At 43.4% G+C, this 26192-nt stretch overlaps 1 protein-coding gene across 3 annotated transcripts; it reads left to right on the forward strand.

The window, feature by feature from the left end:
* The first annotated feature begins 635 nt into the window (after window positions 1-635).
* On the forward strand, window positions 636-25992 carry USP40 (ubiquitin specific peptidase 40). 3 transcript variants are annotated; one of them, XM_062506600.1, is made up of 33 exons: window positions 636-751; window positions 2123-2342; window positions 2571-2638; window positions 3388-3501; window positions 4274-4438; window positions 4862-5008; window positions 5969-6037; window positions 6546-6689; window positions 7680-7808; window positions 8045-8146; window positions 8725-8832; window positions 9485-9806; window positions 10206-10287; window positions 11110-11281; window positions 11754-11838; window positions 12581-12651; window positions 13507-13826; window positions 14283-14409; window positions 14750-14807; window positions 15095-15148; window positions 15525-15613; window positions 16546-16632; window positions 17094-17130; window positions 17604-17668; window positions 17765-17839; window positions 18943-19069; window positions 20131-20225; window positions 21336-21454; window positions 21912-21977; window positions 22203-22413; window positions 22536-22631; window positions 23372-23466; window positions 23969-25992. In XM_062506600.1, exons 2-33 carry the CDS (start codon window positions 2144-2146, stop codon window positions 24072-24074), a joined length of 3804 nt encoding a protein of 1267 aa, XP_062362584.1. In that variant the 5' UTR covers window positions 636-751; window positions 2123-2143; the 3' UTR covers window positions 24075-25992. The 3 variants fall into 3 exon arrangements, 2 of the variants coding, with proteins under 2 accessions (XP_062362584.1, XP_062362585.1); XM_062506601.1 differs by lacking the exon at window positions 5969-6037; XR_009933866.1 differs by lacking the exons at window positions 21336-21454; window positions 21912-21977; window positions 22203-22413; ... (1 more) ...; window positions 23372-23466; window positions 23969-25992 and having other exon boundaries at window positions 17765-17846; window positions 20131-20210.
* Window positions 25993-26192: the final 200 nt, after the last annotated feature.

The following is a 26192-nucleotide window of genomic DNA, read 5'->3' on the forward strand; positions in this document are numbered from 1 at the left end:
CATTTGGGCGATAGTCAGTCTCATAGATAAACATGTGGTCTGGGTAGATAAAAACCAGTAAATATCGGGAAGTCTGGTCTTTATAGGTAGGCAGCATTGATCAAACAAACGCAGGAAGTCTGATTTTGCAAAATCTATTGGACTATCGGAAAGTCTGATTTTGCAAACTGGTAGAGATACAACTTATTTAGAAAATACAATATTCATAACAGGTGTATTTAAAACAGAATTATTTAATCATGCATTTTCCTCTATCTAGTGTCCATGCTTCACTTCAGACCTTAGTATTCTGGTTCATACAAACCCCAATACTTTTATGATTAACACGAATCTTTTGTCAATTATCACATTGCCGATGAGGGACTTGGAAAGTGGGAAAATTAAATCTCATCCCGTTCCACCCTGTGCCATAAGCAGGGACACTTTCCACCATCCCAGGCTGTTCCAAGCCCTCATCCAGTGTGTCCCGGAAGCCTTCCAGGGACGGACATCCCACACGTTCCCGTCACACCTCCTGCCCTCACGCTGGCAGAACTACAACTCCCAGCATGCCCCGCGCTGGCACACGCCCTCCCCGCCGGAGGCGGGTCCCGGCGTGCTTTGCGCGGCGCCGCTCAACAAATATGGCGGCGGCCGGGCAGCCGTGGCTGTAGGTCCGGGCCGGGCCGGGCTTGGTTAGTGAGGGCCGCCGAAGGGCTGGGAGTCGCTGGCCCGGGGGAGACTGCGGAGCTTGGAGGGGCTCCTGGAATGGGTTCGTTATGAAGGGCTTGGGGATCTGCTGCTGTGGGTTTATTGGAGGGGTCTGGGATCTCCTGGCATGGATCTGTTAGGGGATTTGGAATCTTCTGTCCCAGATTTATTGGGGGGATTTGGGATGTCCTGCCTTGGATGTATTGGGGGAGTTCGGTAACTCGTGCCATGGAGTTATTGGGGCAGTTCGGTAACTCGTGCCATGGAGTTATTGGGGGAGTTCGGTAATTCGTGCCATGGATTTATTGGAGGGGATTGGGAGCTCCTTTAACATATCTGTTAGAGGATTTTGGAATCTCCTGCCGTGGGTTTATTAGGGAGATCTGGAAACTCCTGCCATGGGTTTATTAAAGGATTTTGGGAACACCTCTTGTAGATTTATTAGAGGAGTTTGGGATCTCCTGCTGTGGGTTTATTGCAAGGGTTTGGGATCATTTGTCATTGATACCTTAGAGGGTTTGGGGGTTTTCCTGTCATGGATTTGTTAGAGGGGTTTAGGAATCTCATGGGTTTATTAGAGGGGTTTGTGGATTGTGTGTCATGGAAATATTAGATAATGTGGGGATCTCCTGTCATGGATTTATTCCAGGATTTTGTGTTCTCCTGCCATGGATTTATTCCAGCCTGGGGCCCTGTGCTCTGAGCACTGGGCTATCTAGAATCCCTTCCAGTTGCTATTCCTGCATGGTTTTTAGGGGAGGGAGGATGCAGAAATAAGGAACGAGGGAGGATTTGGCACTCAAGTGTCTCTCCAGAATAGTGGGTGGGTGGTGTCTCCTGGATATGGCCCTTTTTTGGGACAAATGGTCCACTCAGAAAATACTGGGCATTCAGGGAGGAGAAGAAGCTAAATGCTAAAGTGCAACAGGCCTGACTGGAAACTGGAATGAGGGCTGGGAAACAGCTTGGAATGAGTGCCAAGTCTAGGAATTCCATCCAGCAGCTTGAGAGGAGGGGCCTTTGCGGAGATTTTAAGGCAGTCAAGAGCTGCATTCAGAGGAGGAAAAGCTGTCTCATATGAAGAAGTCCCAGGGGTTTGGAGGAGGTGGATAAGGATAATCCAAGGTTCAAGACAATCCAAGACAGTTCACGTGTAGGAATAAATGACAGCTTTGTGCGAAATGGAATTGTGGTGGGTTTGATTCTGGTGAAAAGTCTGCTCAGACCTGTAATAACAGAAATGCTTTTAATTCCTCCTTTATTGTTACATGAATTTACACTTTTACATGGATTAGTTTTTAAAATTACTGGAATAAAGTGGAAAAAATATAAGCAAATTCTTCTGTCAGGGCTTTCTGGTTTATCATGGAGGATTTGAGGTGGGTGGGTTCAACTGCATTTTTTTATAGTACATGCTTATTTTATCTTTTAGAAGGATTCTTCTGCCTTCACAATGTTTGGGGACTTATTTGAAGAGGATTTTTCCTTTATTTCCAATAATCATTGTGGGAAAGGGAAGAAATCAAAGTCCAGAGAGTCTGAGCTTCCAGCTCCCAGGGATTTCACCAACCTCAGTGGAATCAAAAATCAGGGTGGGACCTGCTACCTCAATTCCCTTCTGCAGACTCTGCTTTTCACTCCTGAATTTAGAGGTGAGGTGCTCAAAACCTTCATAAAATAATGTTTGGATTGATGTTTTAGTGAGACTTGCACTTCTGGTTATTTACTTAAGAAAAATGGTGAACTCAGGTGATTTTGGGGCACGGTTCACTTTAAATAAATTATTGCGGAATGAAATCATAGTGTTTGACGTTAAAATACATTGCATTTTTAAAGAGAGGATGTAGTCTTTTTAAATAATAATTTTTTATCAATTGCAGAGGCTTTGTTCTCCCTGGGACCTGAAGAACTTGGGACTCTGGATGACAGCAGGAAACCAGATGCAAAGGTGTGGGAATTTCCTTTTTTGTCACTGTCCGATGTTGATTTGGAGAAATATGGTTCCAGTTCATGTGAAACTTATGAAAATGAGTAAAAACCTGAATTTGACACTGAGAGACAGTTTGGTCTGGCTGATATTGGATTTTCCCCACAATTCTAAGCTTTCATTGCCATGAGGTTTTGCTTCAGAAATCAGATGTGGTGTCTGTTTCTGCTGAGGTGTCCTCCCTTCCACCTCATTCCATCCCATTATCAAGCCCTTCAGGAGAGCTGGAAAGGGACTTGGGACAAGGGATGGAGGGACAGGACACAGGGAATGGCTTCCCACTGCTAGAGGGCAGGGATGGATGGATTATTGGGAAGGAATTGTTCCTTGGGAGGGTGGGCAGGCCCTGGCATAGGGTGCCCAGAGAAGCTGTGGCTGCATCCCTGGCAGCATCCAAGGCAAGAGTGGACACTGGGGCTTGGAGCAGCCTGGGACAATGGAAAGTGTCCTTGCCTATGGCAGGGGTGGAATGGGATGGGCTTTACTGTCCCTCCCTCTCCAAACCATTCTACTTGGCTATGTAAGGTGAGACACTGTAGATTGTTGGGAACAAAGTGACTGCTTGGTATGAATTGAGCAGTGTGCATTGTGAAATAGGCAGGGGTAGTTTATCACCAACTTTGTGGTAAATTGCTTCTGTTTTTGTTGAAATTCCTGCTTTGAAGGCTGTGTCTGATGTGCTGGCTGTGTTCCCTTGCTGTTGTGCCCAGGTCCGGATAATCCCGCTGCAGCTGCAGCGCTTGTTCGCTCAGCTCCTGCTCCTGGACCAGCAGGCTGCATCCACCACTGACCTCACCGAGAGCTTCGGCTGGAGCAGCCATGAGGTACCGGTCTCCTTCGCCACACTCCTCCCTGCATAGAGATGGGATCTGGAAGCCTGACATTTAGGAAATATCCTTAAAATCCTTCAGCCTGCAGAGATGACATTGAATTGGGTCAGCTCTTGGTGCGTCCTGTTGGTTCTCTACATGGAGTCCATGACAGTTGTTTATAGGGAGGAACAGAAGATGATTGTGCTCTTGGATACAATTCCAGTTGCTTTCCCTTTGTTTTTAAGGAGTGTTTTTCCAACAGGCTTCTAGTCCTGAGACGTTCAGATTCTCAGCCAAGTTGAACTGTGTCAGTCAGAGATTCATCTACATCTCGGGAATGGCTTCAGATTGACAGGGAGCAGGTTTAAATGGAATATTGGGAAGAAACTGTTCCCTGTGAGGGTGAGGAGGCCCTGGTACGAGGTGCCCAGAGGAGCTGTGGCTACCCCTGGTCCCTGGGAGTGTCCCAGGCCATGTTGGACATTGGGGCTTGGAGCAGCCTGGGACAGTGGAAGGTGTCCCTGCCCATTGCAGGGAGTGGAACAAAATGATCTGTAAGGTCTTTGCAACCCAAACCACTCTGGAATTCAATGATTCTACCCAAGTGGAAGTGTCTTAGGTGGGCTGTAGCATAACCAACAATAATAAAGGTAGTACTTCGCTACTCAAGGAGTAAATGTATCAGTAGTCGTTCAAACTCTGGGACACTTGATGTGTTATTTTTAAGCCATAAGCCAAGCACAGCAGTGTTTCATTCCTTCCTGTGTGGGTTTTTCTCCTGTAGGAGATGAGGCAGCATGATGTGCAGGAATTGAACAGGATCCTCTTCAGTGCTTTGGAGACTTCTCTTGTGGGAACATCAGGCCACGACCTCATCAACCGCCTGTACCATGGCATTGTTGTCAACCAGATTGTTTGTAAGGAGTGCAAGAATGTCAGTGAGAGACAGGTAAAGCCAGGGATCTTCAACTGGCAGGCTCTTTCAGGCTGTTGACTTAAAATGTTCTTGTTTTTGAAGTCCAAAAATAAAGTCATCCTTGTTGGGTGCCTTGTTGAATCCAGGTATTGAGTGTTTAAATCTTTGGCTGCGTTTTCTAAATGAGAGGTAAAAAAACCAAATGTTTTGCATCTTCTGAGTTCACAAGCCCTGCCTCTGGTAGATGTAGTTAGCACAGAGTGCAGTGAGGTAAGAGGAAAACGTATTTGACAGTCTTTTATGTTCTTTGTAATTTAAAAAATTACTTTTTGAAAATCAATTTGTGTGACTGTATGAGGGATTTTTGCTTATCACTGTGATTAATAGGATGGGTATCTTTCTAATCACCACAAACCTACACCCCTCAGAACCTCCGTACTTGTCCTTTCTGCACAGGAAGATTTCTTAGACCTCACAGTGGCAGTGAAAGGCATGGCTGGCTTGGAGGAGGCCCTGTGGAACATGTACGTGGAAGAAGAGTACTTTGAGAATGACAACTTGTATCGATGTGGAGCCTGTGATAAACTGGTTGAAGCTTCAAAGGTAACACCTTGGGGTGGGATGATTTAGGGTTAGATGGGATATTAGGACAAAATCATTCCCTATGAGGGTGGGGAGGCCCTGGCACATGTTGCCCAGAAGCTGTAGCTGCTTCATCCCTGAAAGTGTCCAAGACTGGGCTTGGAGCACCCTGGGATAGGGGAAGATGGCCCTGCCCATGACAGAGGGTGGCACTGGATAGGCTTTAAGGTCCCTTCTAACCCAAACCATTCTGGGGTTCTATGAAACCTCAGCAGGGATGTCAAGCAAAGCTCCTGTGGCTCATTTCCTGAATATTGTTGCAGTTTTTTGTCTAACATTGAGTGTGGTGTAACTAGGAGAGTACTAACTTGTTTAACACCTCTGTTGCACCTTGCTCTGGGCATTTTGGAGGATTGACTAAAAGATGAATTAGAGGATAAAATGAAAACATGCAGTGAGAGAAATCATGGAAACTCAACCTCTGGAGAACCCAAATGAGAGAAAGGAACAATGAGTAGCTGTTGCTCTGTGCAGGGAATGGGATCTGTTGCTCTGTTTTTGTGGAGGGAAGCAGACTCAGGCTGTTGGTGTGCTCTGCCCTGGTCACAGCAGCAGAGCTCCTTGGCCCTCCTGCAGGATGGGTGAAGTCCAAACCCTGCAGCCCTCTGGATGTGGAGGGAGTAGTTAAAAGGGAAACTGAGGTCAGGCCAGGTTAATCAGTGACTTGGGAGTTCAGGAACATTCAGCAGTGCCTCATGTGTCTTGTTGCAAGGGCTGGCTGGGGTTTAACTGGGCTGGGTTCAAGGCAGTACAGAGTAAGCTGCCTCTCAAGTGCTCACCCATATTCAGGAGGAGAGTGGGAACTCTGAATTTTGGCAGGAACTCACAGAGCTGAGGGTTACCAGCCTGTGGATACAAATGGAATTCCTAATTCAGGGGATTTCTTAAACTCTGTGTGTGTTCGTTTTATGACTCTGCCAGTGGATACCAGGATGGAGACGTTGGAAAAGCTCAGAAGGGTGGCCATGGAACCCACACCTGCTGTCACAGGTGGTACAAGATGGTTGGTTTTACTTCTCATGAGGGTTCTTGATGTACTCACCCATCAAGTGGTTGGATCTGGACTGATCTGGAATAATTAAAATGGATTCTCCTGGCTTTCCTGCCTGGAGGGAGCTCCCCTGTAGAAATGAGGGATACTTTAGCTCTTGGTTGTTTTGTAACTGCCTCTATAGAGCCCATGGGCTGTGGAAATGTCATTACTGACTGGAATCTCACTAGTGTCCTTTATTTGCTGGGGCAGGATCAAGTTTGGAGTGGTGTTCACCTGTCAAGGAGGATGTGGGGCTCAACAGGAGGAAGAAGATCTGGGTTGCTTTTAGGTTCTGTAGTTGGAAGGGAAGTTGAGAATTAGTGAAGACATTTCAAAAATGAGGGCATTGATCTTGTCTCTCTGGTGGCAACAAAGCTTTGATGGAAAAGGATTTGACCACAGCAAGGTGGAAGCACAATTTTGTTCTAAGTCTATGCTTAAAGTGTTTTTTAAATCCCTTCCCAGTCTGCTAAACTACGCAAGCTGCCTCCCTTCCTCACAATTTCCCTCCTGAGGTTCAACTTTGACTTTGAGAAGTGTGAGAGGTACAAGGAAACGAGCTGCTACACATTCCCCGTCCAGATCAACCTGAGGCCTTTCTGTGAGCAGGTGGGCACTTAAAATTTGTTAAAAGTTTCTGTATACTCAGCAGAGAAGCCACAGCTCAAGGTTATCTTTTTTTTTTGCATTTTGTCAGGTATTTGAGTAGCTTTCTGGTGTCCTCCTTGACTTCCAAACTGAGCTACCTTGTAGCTACAAGGGGGAAGGGTAAAATAATTACCCAAAAGTTATCTAACCTTTTCTTCATAAGAAGATTATCTGGAAATGGAAATTGAAGTTTATTTTTGTGTGGTTATTCTCTGATAGCATCATGCATAAATTGAGCTATACTGTGCTTTAGGTGCATGTAGCTATTCCATTTTTCTCAGGAATCTATTTGCAGTCATAAATGTGTTTCTGGTTATAAACTGAGCTATACCATTGCTTGATGACAAATTTTGGTCCTTAAACAGCGTAACAGAGGCACTGTTATGGAACAGACACTTTTCTTCAAGTGTTGCAATGCAAACTTGGAAATTTCTCAGTGTTTGCATTTGAGGAAGCCTTCCTTCCTGCTCCCCAATTTTAGTGTTTCCAAGTGTTGCTTCTTTTTTCTCCCCTTTTTAAACAAAATAAGCTTGGTTGTGAACAAACACTGAAATTGAAAATAATTTGAATTTCCAGTATGGTTCAGAATTCTTCTTCTTTAATAACATGGATTGCCCAGGGAAGCTGTGGCTGCCCTATCCCTGGAAGTGTCCAAGGCCAACTTGGACAGAACTTGGAGCCACCTGGGCTAGTGGAAGTTGTCCCTTCCCCTGTGGGAACCCAGATGAATTATAAGGTCCCTCCAACCCAAACAGTTTTGGGATTTTATGATCTGTCAGCCTGTGGCTTGTGCCAGTTGTTCCTTGTATCCCCAGCCCTCAAAAGCCATTTCAGTCTGTGTGTACAAACACACACTGAGAAATGTCTGAAGTGATGCTGAAGGTATAAAGCTGTCCTTGTGTGAGAGACTGACCTCAGTTGTTGTTACAATTATTGTTTTTCTTTTTAAAGACTGAAATGGATGATTCAGAGTACATGTATGAGCTCTTCTCTGTTATTATACACAAAGGTGGCTGCTATGGAGGACACTATCATGTTTATATCAGAGATGTGGATGAATTAGGAAACTGGCAACTCCAAGTAAGTCCTAAAGCCTTCTGTTCCTTGCTTTAGAGGTTGTACTTTCCAGAAGAGTATTAAGAATGTGCATCCAAACTTAATTAGTATTTTAATGAGGCATTGTGTATCTTGTCTCATTGAGAAGGCAGTTTATCAGAATGTTCATTCTGAAATTGTGCGTGATCATGTCAGCATAGAATAATCCAGTCCTCTAATTCTGTGTGAAACAACAATATTTGAGTGTCTTTCTAACCCAGGAAGAAGAGGATGGGCTGATTGAAGAGAAGTTTTTAAGAGACACTGAAAATTCCAAAGAAACAGAGAATCCACTGGCAGTCTTAAAAGGAATTTTATCAGAGGTATGGTATGTAAGGAATTCATTGCTTTGGTTTTGGAGCTAGAGAACCTGCAGGGGTTGGTGTTTGTGAGAGCGGGCAGGCTTAAGTGTCCAGAGCTCTTCTGAACTTGGTGTGAAGCATTTAAGACTTGGCTTTAATATTAACAGTGGCTCTTCCTACAGAAAAAAAAAAAAAGTTCTTTTGGGGTATTTCTAAAGCTGCTCACCAAAGCTGTTTCAAAATGAATAAAAATATCCAGAGTTGGAAGGGACCCACAGGGAGCATTGATCCAGCCACTGGTCCTGTGCATACCCCCAACACTCCTACCCTGTGCATCCCTGAGAGCATTGTCCAAACACTCCTGCAGCTCTGGTAGTCTTGGGGCTGTGCCCATTCCTTGGGAAGCCTGGGCAGCACCCAGCAGCTTCTGAGGGTGCTTTCCTAAAATCCAACCTAAACCCCCTCTGACACACTTCAAGATGATGCTACAGCAGCTTATTAAAAGCCAGGAATGAGTAAAACACTTCAAAACTGGCTTATTTGTGTGGAGCCATTGACTTTTTTAGCCTTTGTTACCTTAGTTTTTCAATTCTCTGCAGGAGGAAGCTAAGCACATTGCTGTGGATCAATTAGGGCAGAAATTACTGGAGAAGAAAGGGGTATCCTGGAATAAGAAATACAGAAAACAATATGGAGCATTACGAAAGGTAATCACAGGTTTGCTAGTTTTGGTTTTAGGTAACATCTCTAATGATTTATATTCCTGTTGAATAGTCAGGAGGAATTAATTGAGAATATGGACCCTTGAATTAGTGTGTGCAAGGAGAGGTTTGTAATGTGAATTAGCAGGCTTGAGAACATAAAATTCCCCAGGAATCGTCTGCTTGACACTTTTTGGTTTTTTTTCTTTCCATCTCTATGGCTGGCCTATAAAAATTAACCTTACTGAACAGAAATCAGTGTTTGAAAATGCATCCCATTTTTTGGTTGTTTAGAGCATGTCTGTGAAATTAGTACTCTGGTAAAAGCTTGTTTTCCAGTTGATTGCTGTATTTTATGATGTTTTAAGATAAATACTTCAGCATTTGTGTTGTAGATAGGTGGAAAACTAATGTTGGCTTGTTTTTTGAAGGGAGTTACCTGCAGTTTCCACAAGAAATAATTAAATGTAGGTATGAAGTGTAGATGTAAGGCTTTTACAGAGGTAAACTGAGAAAATATATGAGGAAGCACCATAAAATGAGGGTTGAATTACTGGGGCTTGTTTCAATTCAAGAAGAATCAGGTAGAGCAGCTTAGTGCAGACTTCTGCATTTAAAACTTGGCATCTTCTTCATCCTGTCCTTGCTTCCCTTTCAGTATTTGCAGAATCATCCTCAGATTTTCCAGCTGAGTCCTGATGGAAGTAAGGTTGGCTTGAAGGAAACACACAAGCTCCTGTTCAGGCTGGATTCTCGTGGACAAAATCTCCAGAGCCCTTCCCAGAAAAATGATGCACAATGGAACTGTGAGAAAAGCCCCCCAAGGCCAAGGGCTGCTTCTGCTGGGTGCCACTGGTTTGATCTGAATGATTCCAAAGTTCAGCCCATCAAGGAGAAGGATATCGAGAAGCAATTCCAGGGTAAAGAAAGTGCCTACATGCTATTCTACAGAAAAGCTCAGCTGACAAGGCCCCCTGAAGGTACACAAAGCTCATCTGGAGATTCTGGGGGGGCTTTCTGCTTTGACATTTTTTCAGGAGGGCATTTTTGTACTTTCCAAGCTTTATTTTCCCCAGTTTTCCTTATAGTGATCATTTGAAAAAAAGTTAAAAGAAGATACAAGGAGGTGGTGACCTGTTAATTGGTTGTAGCTGACTATTTTTTTTTAGCATGCACCACAAATAATGGCAGAATATCAGCTAAAACAAATACAAGTTATTGTTAATTTATGTGTTGATTTCCCTTAAAGTTGATTGGAAGGAATAAAAGACTGTTTGTCCTTTAGATCATCTTGCAGTTGTGTTTTCAGTGATTATTGTACTGTAATGTCTCTTCTTGTTTGCCAAACCAGATTTTAAGCCTGTACTTTTTTGTTGCAGCACATGGAAATCCAAGGTACCAAATTCCTGAGCACCTGCTGAATGAAATGAATGCTGCTAATACAGAGCTGCAAAAAAAGAGGTATACTGGTGTCACTGTGCTCAAACAGCTCTTAGCTTGGGAGCAGGACTCAAGGGGTTCAAAAGGAAAGAAATTCCTTGAGCAGAGTCAGGACTGAAATGGTTCAATGTCACAGAGGTTAATTGAAGAATATAACTTCTGTATCCATATTCTGCTGGTTCCCTGCCTTCCCTGTTAGCAGGCAGCCTACAGAATTTCATGGGAAACATATTTAGAGTTTCAAATGGTACCATTTTCTGAAGAAAATTACTGCAATTCTGGACAGAGTGGAATGAATTATCTTAATTGTGTTTATGGAGGGAGCTCTCAACTGGGAGAAGGGGGAAGGTCTTGGATTATGGTGAATTTGCAGATCAATTATATTCTCTGCCAGAAAACTGAAGAGCTTGTGGTATTCAGATTGGGCAAAACGTTCCCTTGTGTTGAGGGTCATGAGTGCTGATGTGCCTGAATAACAGCTATGATATCAAAACACAGACACAAGAGAGACAGTTTATGGGATATTTCACACAAGATTGTGGCTGCCCCATGCCCAGGTTGGATGAGGCCTGGGGAAGCATGGGATAGGGGAAGGAGCCATGGCCATGGCGGAGGGGAGCTGGATGAGCTTTAAGGCCCTTCCCACCCAAACCATCCTGGGATTCTGTTTCTAAGTGAATTCCACTCATTTTTTTAAATGTTTGCTGCTACAACTAGGGACAGGTATAAAGGAGGAGGGGATGTAACAGGGAATTTAGCCCTGGGAAGATCAGTTCCAGGACAGTATGCAGAAGCATCTCATTGGGGTTAAATTCACCAGTTTGTTGTGATGTTCTCCCAAAGAGCTGAATGTGACTCAGCAAACAATGGCATTGATTTACATCTCCACCTGAGCTGCTGCTATAAATTCCACAACGGGGCTTTGCATCCCTCACTTTCTTGGAAAGAGAGCGTGGTGGATTTGACTATTGACAGAAGGAAAACACTGGGAGACCTTCGGCATGCAGTGTTCCAGGTATCTGCTCTATCAAATAAACTTCATTTTTACTTAAGCCACTGCAACCTTACAAATATATTTCGTATCCCTCTGTCAAGGAGAAATTTTCAACAGCAGATGGAGTTTGAGGCTAAAAACTTACTGTGAGTTTACACAGGAGGAAAGAGTGGTGTGGGGTCTGCTCTTGAAGCCATGAAATTGCTGGAATTTTAACTATGGAGACTTCAAAGTTCACATGAGCTAATTTAATTATATTTGGGCAGCATGTGCGTGGCCATGGATTGACACTGCTGAACTCCATGCTTATTCTTAATATTTCATTTTGTGACAGAGTTGTCTTTGTCTTTTTAAGGAGTTGCCAATTAAATGTCACCAAGTGAGCTTGAGAGCCAGGCTGTGGCAGCTTTCAGCAGATTGTAATTATTGTGAGTGCTGTGAGTTACTGCTACCATTATTTTACATAATTTTTCTGGTTATTTTTCCCAACTAGATGTTGGAATCTTGGGAAGGGGACATGGTTCTCAGCATGGCCAAGTCTTTACCAGCAGGATTACACCTGTACCAAATGCTTGATGGTAAGAGCCCTGCATGTCAGGCTTCTGTGCTATTGCTGTATTTTGATTCCTGCAGCCATCAAAGATTCCATCTGTGAACCATGCTGGAGATGGATATTACTGAACACTCTTCAGCTTGAACTCATGTGAAGTTATTTAAATTATTTATTTCACTCTTATTAGTGGAATTAATGATTTTTGAGGCTTTGGTGTGAAACCTTTGTTGTGAAATTCAGATCTTAAGCAAGTTAAGCACATTTGCTGACAAGAACTTAGTCTGTGTCTTGCCCTTGATTTGCTTGTGGATGTTTGCTTTCATAGGATTGGCCTAATAGGTGGAGGAGAGGATAGAAGAGAGGAGCCAGGGTGACACCAAAGGAAAATGTAGGTTAGACTTCAGCTGAAGTAGAGATTTTGTAAAGGGATATGCTCACATTAAGAGTTCATTAATTTATTAAGGCTGCATCAGTTTTTCAAATCATCATTTTTGTTTCCAGCTTTGCTTTGTTAGGCAATTCTAAATGTCAGTCTGTAAAAACTTACTCAATAGCTTTCAAATTTTATGTTCTGTGGTCAGATGTTCAAACAGAACATAACACAACTCTCCATGATGTTGACATCAAAATAGAAACACTGAGTTGCTCTAAATATTGCTCCCCATGCTTGTACAGTTCTCTAAGTATAGTGACTTTTAAAAGCTTGCTGACCCTGTTTGTGTGTTTTGTGGGGAGCAAGAACTTGATTATTTGCTCCTATTTTTTAGGAGATGAGCTGACCCTGGATGGCATTGGGCTGGCTGATGGAGCAGACATATTTGTCTGGAATGGGAAAGAGGTAAAGGAACCAAGCACTTCCTTACTAGTCAGTTCTGAAGAGATAAGACTGCACAAGGTTTCCTGGAAATCCTGTGCTGCTTTTATAGTTCTCCATCTTCCTTTTAATATTAAGGCTTCCACTTAACCTGGAAGTGGTTGTGAAGCACAGCATTTTATTCTGTCTCTCTAGTGGAATAAACTGCTACTTTCAAATTATTTTTATGATAAAAGTATCCATTTTATTTTGTCTTTCTCGGGGAAAAAAAATAGCCCAAACCAAACAAAACCACCCAAACAGGTAGTAACAGAGTCAGTTTTGTCTTGGTTTTATTTTTGGTATAGTTTTTTCTATTGCAGCTTTTATGTCATTAAATTTTCTTCAGCAAGGAACTTAGGTTGAGTATCAGAAATATCAAGCTTTTAAAATGTAAAGTCACTGTGTTCAGTCACATTTGGATAGTTCTTTAATGTCCTGAGGGGCTAAATTCCTGTATTCTAGATTTTGCCCAGTGTCTACTGTTTTCCCAGCTGCTGTTACCATGGAATGGTTTAGGAAGGGCCTTAAGGATCTCACTCCACCCCTGCCATGGACAGAGACACTTTCCGCTATCCCAGGTTGCTCCAAGCCTTATCCAGTCTGGCCTTGGACACTTCCAGGGATCCAGGGGCAGCCTCAGATTCTCTGGATAACATTTTGCTCTCTCTTCCCAACACCTGTGGGTCACTCTGGTTATTTGTTCAGTAAGAATTTGGTCTGCGGTGGTTTGTTTGTGAGGGGAGAGTGTCCATTTTTTGTCTCAATATGCTCACTGCCAAGTCTCTCCTGTATTTTCCGGATCAGACAAAGCTGCCATTCCTTGCTCCTTTCCTTCAGGTTGGAGGCACAAAGGTGCTGACGGGCCCTGAGCACGAGCCCGTGGTGCTCAACGTGCTTCGCTTGGCCGAGCACAACGAGGGTGGCAAGGGGCAGCACTTCAGCGAGGCCCAGCTTGTCTTCTCCTGCAGCACCAGCCTGGAGCAGCTCCACTCAGCCTTGGCTCCAGCTGGGGGCATCATCCTCAGAAATGGCTCAGGGGCAGACAGAGAAGCCAAGAATTGGGAAGTTTTCCATGAGGAGGACATGAAGGAAACAGTCAGAAGTGTTGGGCTCAGGGATGGGTGCTCTGTGCTGATCTTAGACAGCCATGATCAGAGGTAATGTTTTTGATTGTTTGTAACTAAACAAAGAAAGCAAGTTTGGCAAAACCTTTTAGTTCAAGTTATACTAACAGTATACATTCTTGTAACTAATTATCACTTTGAGCTTTCACATACAAGTATTTTCATCTGAAGTTTTGGAGACCGGTTATTTATCAGCCATTAGACTTTTCTTGCCCTCAAAATGCAGCACCTGTCACAACCCTTGATTTACTTGTAAAGAGGGAAAAGCCTGGTGGGAATAACTCATGCTTAGCGAATCCAAAGCTGCCAAGGCATATTTGTGGCCTCGTGACACTCTGTGCTCATTGAGGCCTCTCCCCTCTCGAGATGCCATCACTGTGAACAACTTTGTCATCAACTTTTTATCTGGGAGCTGTGCTGGTGAGTGATGTAGCCCTGCCAACGTTTAGCTTTCCTGTCTCTGACTCTTTGCACTGCTGATTCCCACAGCTTTGTCAACGTGGCAAGTGGGAATTTGACTGCCTTTACCTATGACATCAGCTGGCTCCAAGTGAAAAACTTCTGTGGGGTGGAAGAGGAGGAGAAACACGTTAAAATCACTGCCACTGTTGAAACAGTAAGGGCTCTGCTTTCCTGAACAGCTTGGCCACTGCACTTGACCCAGCTCATTTGATTTAGCCACAGGGATGAAGCTTTTCCCTGTTGAAATTAGTGTTGAGCTCAGAGTTACAATCCTTGGCATATTTGCAGATAGCTTAAACCAGTGCAGTGTTTCAGTGTCTAACTGTTTTCTCTTTGGACCATTCTGCAAATGGAAGTTGGAGACAGTGTCAGTAACAAGAGCTAAAAGAGAGGGGAAGGATTAGCTTTGTGCACTGGCACTTGAATGAGCAGGGGTGTTGGTGGCATTCCAGGCTGGAGGTATTCATTTCCCTTTTAATGTCCCTGTCTTTTAGGTGATGTCAGATATCAAAATGAAAGCCATCCAGGAGCTTCAGCTGGAGGTAGAGCTGGGTAAGTGTTCAGCTGCTTTATCAGTCTGCTAATGTTACCATTTACTGGCTTTTGAGTGGGTTTAGTGGTAGAATTTTCCTTTCAGTGGAAGAGTAAAAGCTGAGAATGTTGGAGTGTTGAGGAGTTTCTCTCCAGTTACATTTTTGATGTCACAGAGGGAGGCCTCTAAGATAAACCTGTTGTAGTTAATCTTAAAAGTGTTACTCGTCTGAGATGCTGAGCAAAATTGCTACTTTATTCCTCTTGGAATTACTTAATACTTCTTTTTCCTGCCCTTTTTGCTGCAGCAAACAAGAGCTGTCTTAGACCTGTTAGTGGCAATGGGAAACTTCTGTCTCCAGGTAAATTCATTTATTGCATCACTGTTCTGTAAGAAATTCACTGGGGAGATTTTGAGCCTCTGTTTGTCCTTTCCTGGGAGAAGTACCCACACATAACTTTACTGATTCCCAGGCTTAACTGAACCAGTTGTGTGGGGTTTTTTTTTCCAGTTTTTAAGTTAATTAACAGTACCAATACAAAGATAGGGATTAAATGGAAATGTTTGTCTTGGTTTTATTGCTTATATCCCTAATCCACCTGTGCTCCTGTTTGACTCTGGAGTTCTCCATGCCTTTGTTCTCCTCACAGGGCACTCACAGATCTGCTGTCAGGGCTGAGGGTTTTAGCTTGCTCTGAGGATGATAAAATTGATGTTTTTATTTGTCTTCCCTGAAGTGCCTGAGGATTACACAGTCAAGGAAGCAGAACTGAAGATGGGAAGCTTGCTTGGGCTGTGCCATGGGAAAGCTCCAACTTCCACTCAGGTACAGCAGTGTGGAATGGGAGGAGCCTGGTGCAAGGACTTTCCCAAAGAGAATTGTACTGGTTTGAAAAGCAAAACCAGTGAGACTTCAAGTCAGTAATACAATTTTTAATAGGGAAAAGAAAAAGGAAAAATAAAATGCATGCAATAATACAAAACAAAATCAGTGACAGTCAGACTACAACCTGATACCCTGTCAGTCAGGGTGCTGGTGCAGTCTGATTAAATGGTGGCTACAGTCCTCCTGGATTACAGATGTGGTTCAGCTGAAGCAGTGGTATTGTAGAAGGTGCAGTTTTCCTCCAAAGGGTCCACAGATGATGTGGAAAAAAGTCTGGTTCTTCCTCTGGAATCCAGTGGAAAAAGGCTGCTTTTGGCATTCTAAACCTCAGTTTTTATCTAGGTAGGAAAGGCTTGGCTCCTCCTGGCTGGAGCATCTCTCAGTGGGATGATGTAATCTTATCAGTTATACAGCAGGACTCAATGGCCCATTAACAGAAGATACTTCCCACAGAGATAAGGATGATCACCCTTCTCAGATGGTAATAGAATATATATCTTGTATTGTAAACCAGGACAAGAATAAAGGAATAAAAGGGGGAATGTTGCTCTTGGAATGTGCAAGTTGTAAATATCCTAGAATGGTTTGGCTTGGAAGGGACCTTAAAACTCATCCAATTCCACCCCCTGCCATGGGCAGGGACACCTTTCACTATCCCAGGATGCTCCAACCTGGCCTTGATGTGCAGGGGAAGGAGTGGTTGTGCATTTCTAGAGACCAGGGATGGTTAAAGAGGATCTGCTGATGGCCATAAGTCAACTATCTTTGCTTTTTGTGCCATTTTAGTGCTTGTTTGACATTCTTGCCAGAGGAATTGTTCTTATACTTCCATATTTATTCTGACAGTTTGTGCTTGGATTTTCAATTTTCAGCTCTTCCTGTACTTCATGGTTGGGAATGACCAGAACTGCAGCCCTGAGATGGAGATAGTTGTGGAGGAGACTGCCTCTGTCAGAGAGGTAAGGCTGCCTGCTCCCAAGCTCCTGGACAACGTTCCTTGCACAGACCTGGAGTCAGAGGATTTGGGAAGAGCCATGCACAGAGTGAAGCAAACTCTGGTGCTGCCAGTCCAGTGTTGAATATGCAGCTTTGCCTTTTTTTGTTTTTTAGAGGTGCATCTGCAAACTCTGGGGCAGAATTTGTTCACGTAGTGGAACAAACTGACAGCACAGATTTAACTTTCTACCAGTTTGGGAAAGCTGACTCAGCTGATGGGGTGAATTTTTTGCCTGAAAACCATCTCCTCCATGAAGGTTTTAATATATAGCCCAAATACATCTTGACTATCTAATTGTCTTGTTTTAAGAATTGACCAGCAATCAGTCACTCTTTGTCAGAAAATTTTAACATAGATTTGCTGAAAAATTTATTTGCCAGCCTCAGCATTGACATAACTGTCATCCTGTGTTTCTTCTTTCAGTGTCTCAATTTAATGCTGGAGAAATCTGGATTATCAGGTTAGTTGCGTTATTTACATATTTTTGAAACAAATTTTTAATACTTCTAAGACAGCTCTTCCTACCTTAAACCTTGTAAGTTTTTTCAATGATCTGTGTGTCATTGTAATGTGAGAAGGGGAAAGAATTCTAAACATGAAGTCTTTATAATATTTTTCTTATTTTAAAGAGCTTGCCATAGATTCAAATAATTATCTACGTGGGAATTCCTTCTCTTTCTTCTGAAACCAATGAAAATAATTAGATAGGTGAGGAAGAGAGATCTGTGCAAATGAAAGATTATTTTCGTGCAGCAAAAGATCTGGGGAAGACAGAAGTAATAATTCATTTAGTCAGAGTTGTGTTTTAAAAGCAAATAAAAATAAAGAACAAAAGAAAAAGGACCCTTGACACTTAGGAGTTTTATAGTATTTTCCTACACTGGCGTTATTGACTAAGTAGTTTTCTGTGTGTATGTGTTTGGGTTTTGGTAGGTGACAACTGGCATTTGAGAAGGCTTGACTGGTGCTACGAAGCAGGGGAAGCCTTAAGTCAGGAAGTAAGAGAAGCCTGTTTGAATCCATCTGTTCTCTGCTCCCTGGGGAGAAAGGCAGCTGTGGGCTGAAAGGGGACCCTGTGCTTTCTCTTCCTGCAGAATGCCACCCTGAAGGAACTCAACGTTTGCAGAGGAGACACTTTGGTTATAACTGAAGGAAAGCTTCCAGAGAAGGTAAAATGTGAGGAGCAAGGTTCACTCTTAAATGTTTTAAAAAATTTAAGGGATAAAAGAGACTGTACACAGTGCTGGGGTGCCTGGCAAGTTGCTGGAAAGCACCCTGTTAGCTTTATACAATTTTCTTATATACTTTTTCATGACATTGGTTTAATGCATATTCATGATGATTATACATATTAAAATATTCCTGTGTGTTTATATGTTCCAGGAATTCTTTTTTGGCTTTAACCTTTGACTTGTCTGCATGCTATCCTGTAGATTAAATTTATATATTTTATTTCTTCTCGAGGCTCCATTCTGTTGTTTTGATGCTTTCAGATAACTAGAGAGTCAGTAGTAAATTTTTCTCTTGGTGTCCTGGTTCTTGGTACTGTTATCATTCAGATAAGATAGTCCACAAATACATTGACTCAACATAGCTATTTCATAACCATTATCTTAGTTATACAAATAAGAGCATTTAGCATTACATAGTTTCTATTTTAATATGCTAATGTTGAATATATAATATATATGTATCATATTACTATTTATACAAGCTATACAGTGCATACAAAAGCTGACAGGTTATATTATGTCAAACAGCAGTTAAAAGGGATTACAAATTATACTATTTTAAAATTGTTGTGATCAATAACTTACAAAACAAATACATAAATACCAAAGCCAATAACTATATGGTCATTTAGAACATAAAAGGAGAGTGAGCAGTGTCTGGAGACTTAGAGTCCCAGAGTGGTTTGGATTGGGAGGGACCTCAAAGCCCATCCAGTGCCACCCTGCCATGGCAGGGACATCTTCCAGTGTCCCAGGTTGTTCCAATCCCTGTCCAACCTGGCCCTGAACAGGTTGTGCCTTGCAAAATTGTAGCGTCATTATTTCTGCACCACCACCGTGTTCCCCACTAGGTCACATCCCCAGCTGCCACATCTACACATACTTTGGACATTCCCAGGAGTGGTGACTCCACCACATCCCTGGGTAGCCTGTTCCAAAAGCTAAGTTTTAAACAAATATTTTCTCTCTTCCTGTGCTAAAGGTGAAATTTCTCCTTGTCTGCACACAGCACTTGTGCCACCTGCTATTTTCTGTTCCAGGGTTTCCTGAAAATCCCCATCTGGTGGCTGAAGCCTTCAAGCCATAAGAAACATGGAGAGCATGCACAAGACCAGGTGAACGGAATCACCTGGAAGATGGAGGCTTTGCAGGTGTCTGCTGCAGCAAGTGAGTTTGGCCAGGCTTTGAAAGCAATCATCTGTGATTCCTCTTTGAATCAAAGCCAGACTTTAATCCAAAGCCTTAAAACTCTTCTGAAATCTAGGAGGGGCTGCATGAGTTGCATCAAGGTTATGGTAAAAGGACCTCTCAGGAGAGAGATGCAGTTTTGGACATAAATGCTGGATAATCCTGTAGGGCTGCTCCTCAGCTGGATTTGCTCAAAACCCTACTAAATTCTGTAGCAGGGGTTTTTTATTTGCCAGTGTTTGTACTGAAGGCAGTGGCAGCATTGTGAAGCATCTCCTTCACAGATGTGATTGGCTTCAAGGCACATTTAATTCCCTTCAGGCTGTGTGGCTTTTTGGGAAGCCAGAAAAGGAGGGATGGGTAAAGCTTGCATAGTATCAAAGACTTTAAATGCAGTTTATTGTTCTAAAGGCCAAATCCAGATCAAAAAGCAGCCGGGGCAGCAAAATCAAGTGAGGGTGGAGAAGGGAGAAGAAAATGAAGTGGAAATAAGTGAATAGTAAAATGGGGGACAAGTTGATTTTTCATTTTGTATTAAAAGTAATACTCCTCTGGTGCTGAGTTGTGCTGCAGGGCAGGACCCCTCTCCTTGTAGAGGTTTTCTTCGAAATTTTCTACTTTTGCATCAAACATTTTCTTAGCTTCACTTTCTCCCCTGTTGATTAGTGGAGCTAAGAGCAATTTAGCTTTGCTCGCAGTAGATTTAACCAATAACTAACACTATTTATCAATGGGAATAACTGCTCCTAGTTCTGAGATTTGCAGTATAGGATCTGTGTAGGAACTGTTGGGAAATTACCAGTATGTATTTTGTGTGCTGGATATGGCCATAGCAGGGGGTTGGAATGAGGTGACCTTTAAGGTCCTTTCCAACTCAAACCAGTCTGGGATTCCTGGATACTCTTAAGTGAACTCCAGATTCCTTCTCCAAGGGAAGTGTGACCATGAAGTGTCTGTTATCTCTCAGGACTATGCAAATCATGTTGACTCTTCTGTTATTTGTTTATTCTTCCTCCCTCTTTTTCCCCTGCCCTTCCAAGCTCCACCAGAACCCACCCACCCAGGCCTGGATCTCTGTTATGCTGGCAGGATAGAGATAGCAGGAGAGGCCTCTCTGGAAGACCTGAAGATGCAGGTTAGATGTTCTCCTGTGTTGGACTGTGCAGTGGTGTTGTGATGACTTGAGCTCTATTAACAGCTCTTTTATTTCCTTTTCCCCTGTCTCCAGTCTGTTGTGCCATGGCATTTATGCCATGGTCACTGGTAAGGACCAAGAAGCAGATGGAGCACATAGCTCAGACACTTCCTTAGTGTCCCTGCTGTCCCCATCCTCCCTGTCACGGGTCCTGGCCTGCGAGAGCCTCGGTGCATTTCAGCTGAATCTCTTCCTTGCAGCTTTTGCCTTTATTTCAGTGTCAAAACTCTCCATGGGAAGCATGCACATGACAAGCACTTCTTAAAAAGCCACTTTGCCATTTCCACATTGTTCCTGTATTAGTTTTCTGCATTTTTTTAAAGTTTCTGTGTGTGGAATCTGATGAATAAAGAATTGCTTTGGGGTGCACAAGTTTGTCAGCCAGGAAGGTCTGGTTTATTTTGTTTGGCCAGAAACTAAAATACCTTTGTACAGTTTTAATACAGTAAAAACCAAACGAAGTAAAACACCCCAAAACTAAAAAAACTAAACCCCAAACCCACAGAAGTGTATAACCCAGTCCTACCAAAAAGCTCTGTGTGGTTTAAGCAGTTGATTGTTCTACTTGAACTGCATGGGGAAGTTATCTCTCACCTGATTCTGCTCCACAGCAACACTTATTTTTTGGGTATGACTTCAGTTTTGGGCTCTGCAGACTGCTGCTACAGAGAGCTATTTGCAGCTTGAACAAGGAGAGCTGGCTGAGCATGAGAAGTGTTGTGTCCTTGGGAAGGGCTTAGAGGAGCTCAGCACTTGGCCAGAGACTGGGGCAAGGATTTCAACAGCCTTATTTCCTCCTACTTGTTCAAATTTTGGTTAAAAAGTAAATTGGGTACTTTGGAATTGGAAGTTGAGTTGAGAATTGTTGAGAGGGAGGGTAATCCAACTCCCCTTGAGGTTGAAAAGTGAATGTTTTGCTGATAGCCACAAGCAAGAGCTGGTGTGGAGTAAATCTCAACACCTTGTCCCCTTTTCTTCAGAGTTAATCCAGTGCTTTTCTATTTTTCCTGACTGGCTGCTAGAATGATTGACCAAGTATTTGTTTTTCAGGCTCTGACCTTACCCTGCTGCCAGGAGCAGGTTGTGCCCCTCCCTTCATTCCTCAGAGCTTGGACAATGGACAGCAAACGCCCTGGGAAGCTCCTCCGGGACAACAAGCGGAGACTCAGGTGGGTTTCCTGGGGAATGTGCAACAGGCTGGGTGTGGGATGGATTATGGGGAGATTCATCAGCTCAGTCTGGGTTGAAAAGGATCTTAGAGATGAGCAGTCCCACCCCTGCCATGAGCAGGGACACCTTCCACTGTCCCAGGCTGCTCCAAGCCCCAGTTTCCAACCTGGCCTTGGACACTCCCAGGGATCCAGGGGCAGCCACAGCTTCTCTAGGCACCCTGTGCCAGGTCCTGCCCACCCTCCCAGGGAACAATTCCTTCCCAATATCCCATCCATCCCTGCCCTCTGGCAGTGGAAAGCCATTCCCTGTGTCCTATCACTCCATCCCTTGTCTTCAGCTTTCCTGGAGGCCCTTACGGCACTGGAAGGGGCTCTGAGCTCTCCCTGGAGCCTTCTCCTCACCTCTCACAGCTTGGCTCCAGAGCTATGTAGACAGTCTCTGTTCTGTTTTCAGTGACTACAGGCTGGGTGCCAGAGTGGAAATCTGCATAGAACCCTTGCAGGAAGAAGAGAATTTGGGGTAAGAGCTCAAGATCTTTATTTTTCCTGTTTCTTACAGCTCTGCATTTGAGGGAAGCCTTCACTGAGTAGCTTTTAACTTCAGGGCTCTCAGGATGTGGGAAAACATTGGAAGTTGTTTATTGTTTTCCACAAAGTGAAGGGAGGGTTGGTGGGGGGGGAGGGGAAGCTGGGAATTCTGAAAGCATGGCTCACAAGAATTTCCATTCTCTTATCCTGCTGCCAGCCCCCAGGAGCTGCTGCTGCGAGTCCAGATGGCAATACCAGGAGAGAGACACTACTCTGACTCCTGGGATTTGGTGTGGGATATCTCCAAGGAATGCACAACCTGGGCTCTGAGGCAAAGAGTAGCTTCTCACTATTGTCTTCCTGTAGATAAAATTGAAATAGCCAAATACTTCCCTGAGAGATTTGAGTGGCTGCCAATATCTAGCTGGGTAAGATCTGGATTGACAGAATCTAACAGTTGTTGGAGAGGAGAATGTGTTGGTTTGGGCTGCAGGTCTTAAGGATTGAATTTAAGGAGAATTCCAAACTCTTCTGCTTTGATTTTGTTCAGACACAGCAAATCTCCAAGAGGAAAAGGAGGAAAAAGCGGGAGAGTTTACAGTCAGCACCTTATCACCTGAAGGATGGAGACATCATTGGCGTGAAGGTAAATTTCCCTGGATTTAATTGTTGCATGAGGATCAAGTTCAAGCAATGTCCCTTTTGCAGTATCTTTATTTCTTCCTGATTTTCTCTCATCCTGCTGCATTTCTGAGAGTACTGGGATGTAGGTTTGGACACTGCATTGTGTTGGTAGGAAATTTCTTGCTGCTGCTGCTTTTCCTTTTTCTCCTATTTCTTCCCCTCTTTTTATGACTTGTGGGTTTTGTTTTGTTTTTTTTTTTTAATTGTGAGTAGAATCCAAGGAAGTGCCCTTTAAAAATCCTATTATAGATACAAACCTGTTACATATTATGGATTACTGAACTAGGACAGTTCTGTTTTAAGGTGTGAAAAGGAATTACTCAGCATTGAGCTCTGAGCTAGCAATCAGGCTTAGTTAGAAGGAAAGAAGATTCTGGATGGGTTTTAGAGCAGTAGGAGAAAAATGTGATGTCCTGTCTGCTGTTTTAGCCTATTGGAAGGAGTGGACACATCCCCAGAAGTGTTCCAGGCCAGGTTGGACAGGGCTTGAAGGAACCTGGGATAGTGGAAGGCATCCCTGCCATGGCAGGGGTGGCAGTGGATCATCTTTAATATCCCTTCCAACTCAAACCATTGTAATTCTAATTAACTTGAAATTAATCAGTGCAATACTAGTCAAAAGAAACCTGGACATTTATTGTGTCAGTCGAGGAACAGCTGGGAAATAGTTTGACCTTCTATCTCTCCAATCCTTCATAACAGAACCTTCTCCTTGATGACACCAAGGACTTCAGCACCATCAGGGATGACATTGGGAAAGAGAAGCAAAGGCAGCTGGCTCTAGAAAAGAGGAAAAGGTAGTGAGATGTACTTTCATTTTTCTTTAGGAATATGCCAAGTGTTTGCTGCTTTTCAGAGAAGCTCTGGCGGCCCCATCCTTGGAAGTGTCCAAGGCCAGGTTAGACAGGATTCGAAGCAACTGAGGTAGTGAAAGGTGTCCCTGCCTGTAGCAGGGGGTGGCCCTGGGTGGTCCTTAGAATCCCTAGAAATCCAAACCATTCCATGATTCAGCCTAATTGGACAATTTTTGAAGCCAGTGGTAGCTGGGTGCTGTCAGAGCATGCAGTTCCAGTAATCCTGCAGGGAGCACTTGGATAGTTCAGACTCCTGGCTCTTGATGATTTTTCTGCTGAGCCTTGTGGTTTTTCCTCCTGGAACTCACCATGGAGATGAAAATGAACTTTGGCTGGCCTGGCCTTGCACAGGCTGTTTTCACAGCTCACTGGAACTCCGTTCAGGCCAGGCTCACCCTACTAAGGCCCAGCACTAAACATTAACCATGTTATTTCTATTTTCCAGCCGCCAGGAGCAGGTCCGGGATCTGTTTTTCCCCGAGGAGAAGCTCCCCATGAAGCCCCGCAAGCCAGAAGTGGCTCTTTCCATCAATGTGGGGGTTTTCAGATAGTACCAGGAGCTTCTCTGCCCATACCACCCTGTACTAACCTGGCCTGCAGGGCCTCAGCTCCAGCAGCAAGAGGAGCTTTCCCAAAGTGTCTTCAAGGATCCCTGAGGCACAAGCTGGCTGTAGGATTCAGGATAACTCTCATTTTCTTCTGTTCTCTCTTGGGGAAGTGCTTTAAGGTCCCTTGCTCAGTGTGGTACTTACTCTCAGGCTGAGTAAATGCACTTTATGGAGGAGGAAAAGGATTAATATATTGTATAACCCTTTGGTGACTCTTTTGTAATCACCCAAAATGCATTGTTCGGTCAGATGTAACCTCTTGCACCACCACTACTGAGTTTTAATGCAGTCATAATCATCTCTTTTTAGAAATTTTTCCCATCTCTGATCACTGAAGTTGCTATTGATAGCAGAATTTGCTTTTCTCTCTTTATCTCTAAACCTAAATCTCTAGGAGCTGGAGTCAGCCCAAAGAATGAAGGAAATGTGGAAATCTCTGAGCAACGTGTAGGAAATAGGGTCAAAAAGAGAGCAAGTCTAGGACATGTCAGGATGTAAAACCTGGAGACCTTTTGTGATATGGAGCAACAGGTTTGCAGTCTTAGATTTTGAAGTTTCTGGGGCTTGTTTTGTTACCCGTAAACTTCATTTTGCAGTTTCTAGGGTGTTTTTGTTTTCCCTAAACTTTGCTATCAGACAAAATGGTTGGGAAAAATGGACAGATCTGATATTTGATCTCCAGTGGGTTTTACTGTACTCAGGAAAAAGGCTTGTATTTATTTTCAGTGCACCTCTTCAGGGTAATTTTCCTTATTTCTCATATTTCCAGCTGTTCTGATATTCTGTTACATTGGAGAACCTGTTTCTTGTGGTGTCCTGAGCTGACTTTGAGCAGCTCACTGAGCTGGGCTCCAGGTCAAAGGCTCTAAGTATTAACTCCAAAGTGAGCCTGATTATCCTTAATTAAATCTGTGATAATGACAGGACAAAGCACAAGTTTGGTTTTGGGGGCTGTGGTAAATATTTGACCTATTTGCTATATGTGTAGATTCTGTAGTGGGAGCTGCTAGTTGAGCAGATTGCCTCAAATTTTGGCTAACATGAGATTTTTCATGTATCTTTTACAGGTTAACAGTATTCTGGTATTTCAGACAGCATAAAGATATAAAAACTGACAGTCTGCTATCAGCAAAAAAAAAGTGAAAAACACTATGAAACATAATAATCATTTATTTCTCTTCATATCTTTAGAATTGAGCAGGTGCTCCTGAGCTTTTTGGGGCTGATGCTTTGCACAAGGGGCTGTTTAATGTCCCCACTCACTTGAATCCTGAAATCCCAGTTTCACTGATACATTTTCTGCCTGAGGGGAGGGCAGCAGATGTTTTCCCATCTTGTCACCTTGTTTCAGGTGTTCTTGGGAGCCTGGGTTTACAGCAGGGATCAGAGGTGCTGATTCCAAAGGTTTGTGTTCCCATGTAGTTCCAGCCCATTGGATTTATTTGCTGTCACTTCAGTTCCTCTGGTTCCTGCTGGAGAACTGGACTGAGCATAGCCTTCCCCTCTTGAATCACTATGGTCTCTCCCTGAGAACACCAGGTTTGGAGAAATTGAAATGCAAATTCCAAGTGGGAATTTTGTGCCTTTGTTCAAGTGTAATGTAGCAGCGCCTGCACTGAACCAATCTTGGATTATTTCTAATGTTGGCTCAAAATGTTTTGTTGTTTATTTTTTTTCCCTTTAAACTCTTCTGGGCCATTCCACAATGAGAGAGTTCATCGAAAATGGGGCTGAGAGGAGGAAACACCTTTTGGAAATGGAGTCTTTGTGACTCTTGGTTTCTGATGGTTATTTGCAAAGCCTGGAAGAGCTTTCATCTTTATTTTTCAAGTGTTCTTCACAAAATAAAATGTCATTTTTATCTGCCTAGTTGGGTTGTCAGTGGATGTCTCACTGGTTGGGAATGGTACAAACCTGGTTTCTGATACGCTTTAATTTTCCAGTGTTCCTGAACTGACATTCCCATCTCTGGAGGAGGTTTCCCTATTCCTTGTGGCTGTTGTCTTTTCCTGAGGCTCTTGGCTGAGGGCTCTGAGTGCAGGAGCAGCTTTGCTTTGTCCC

This window comes from Cinclus cinclus, chromosome 21, assembly GCF_963662255.1.
Source record: "Cinclus cinclus chromosome 21, bCinCin1.1, whole genome shotgun sequence".
Lineage (NCBI taxonomy): Eukaryota > Metazoa > Chordata > Aves > Passeriformes > Cinclidae > Cinclus > Cinclus cinclus.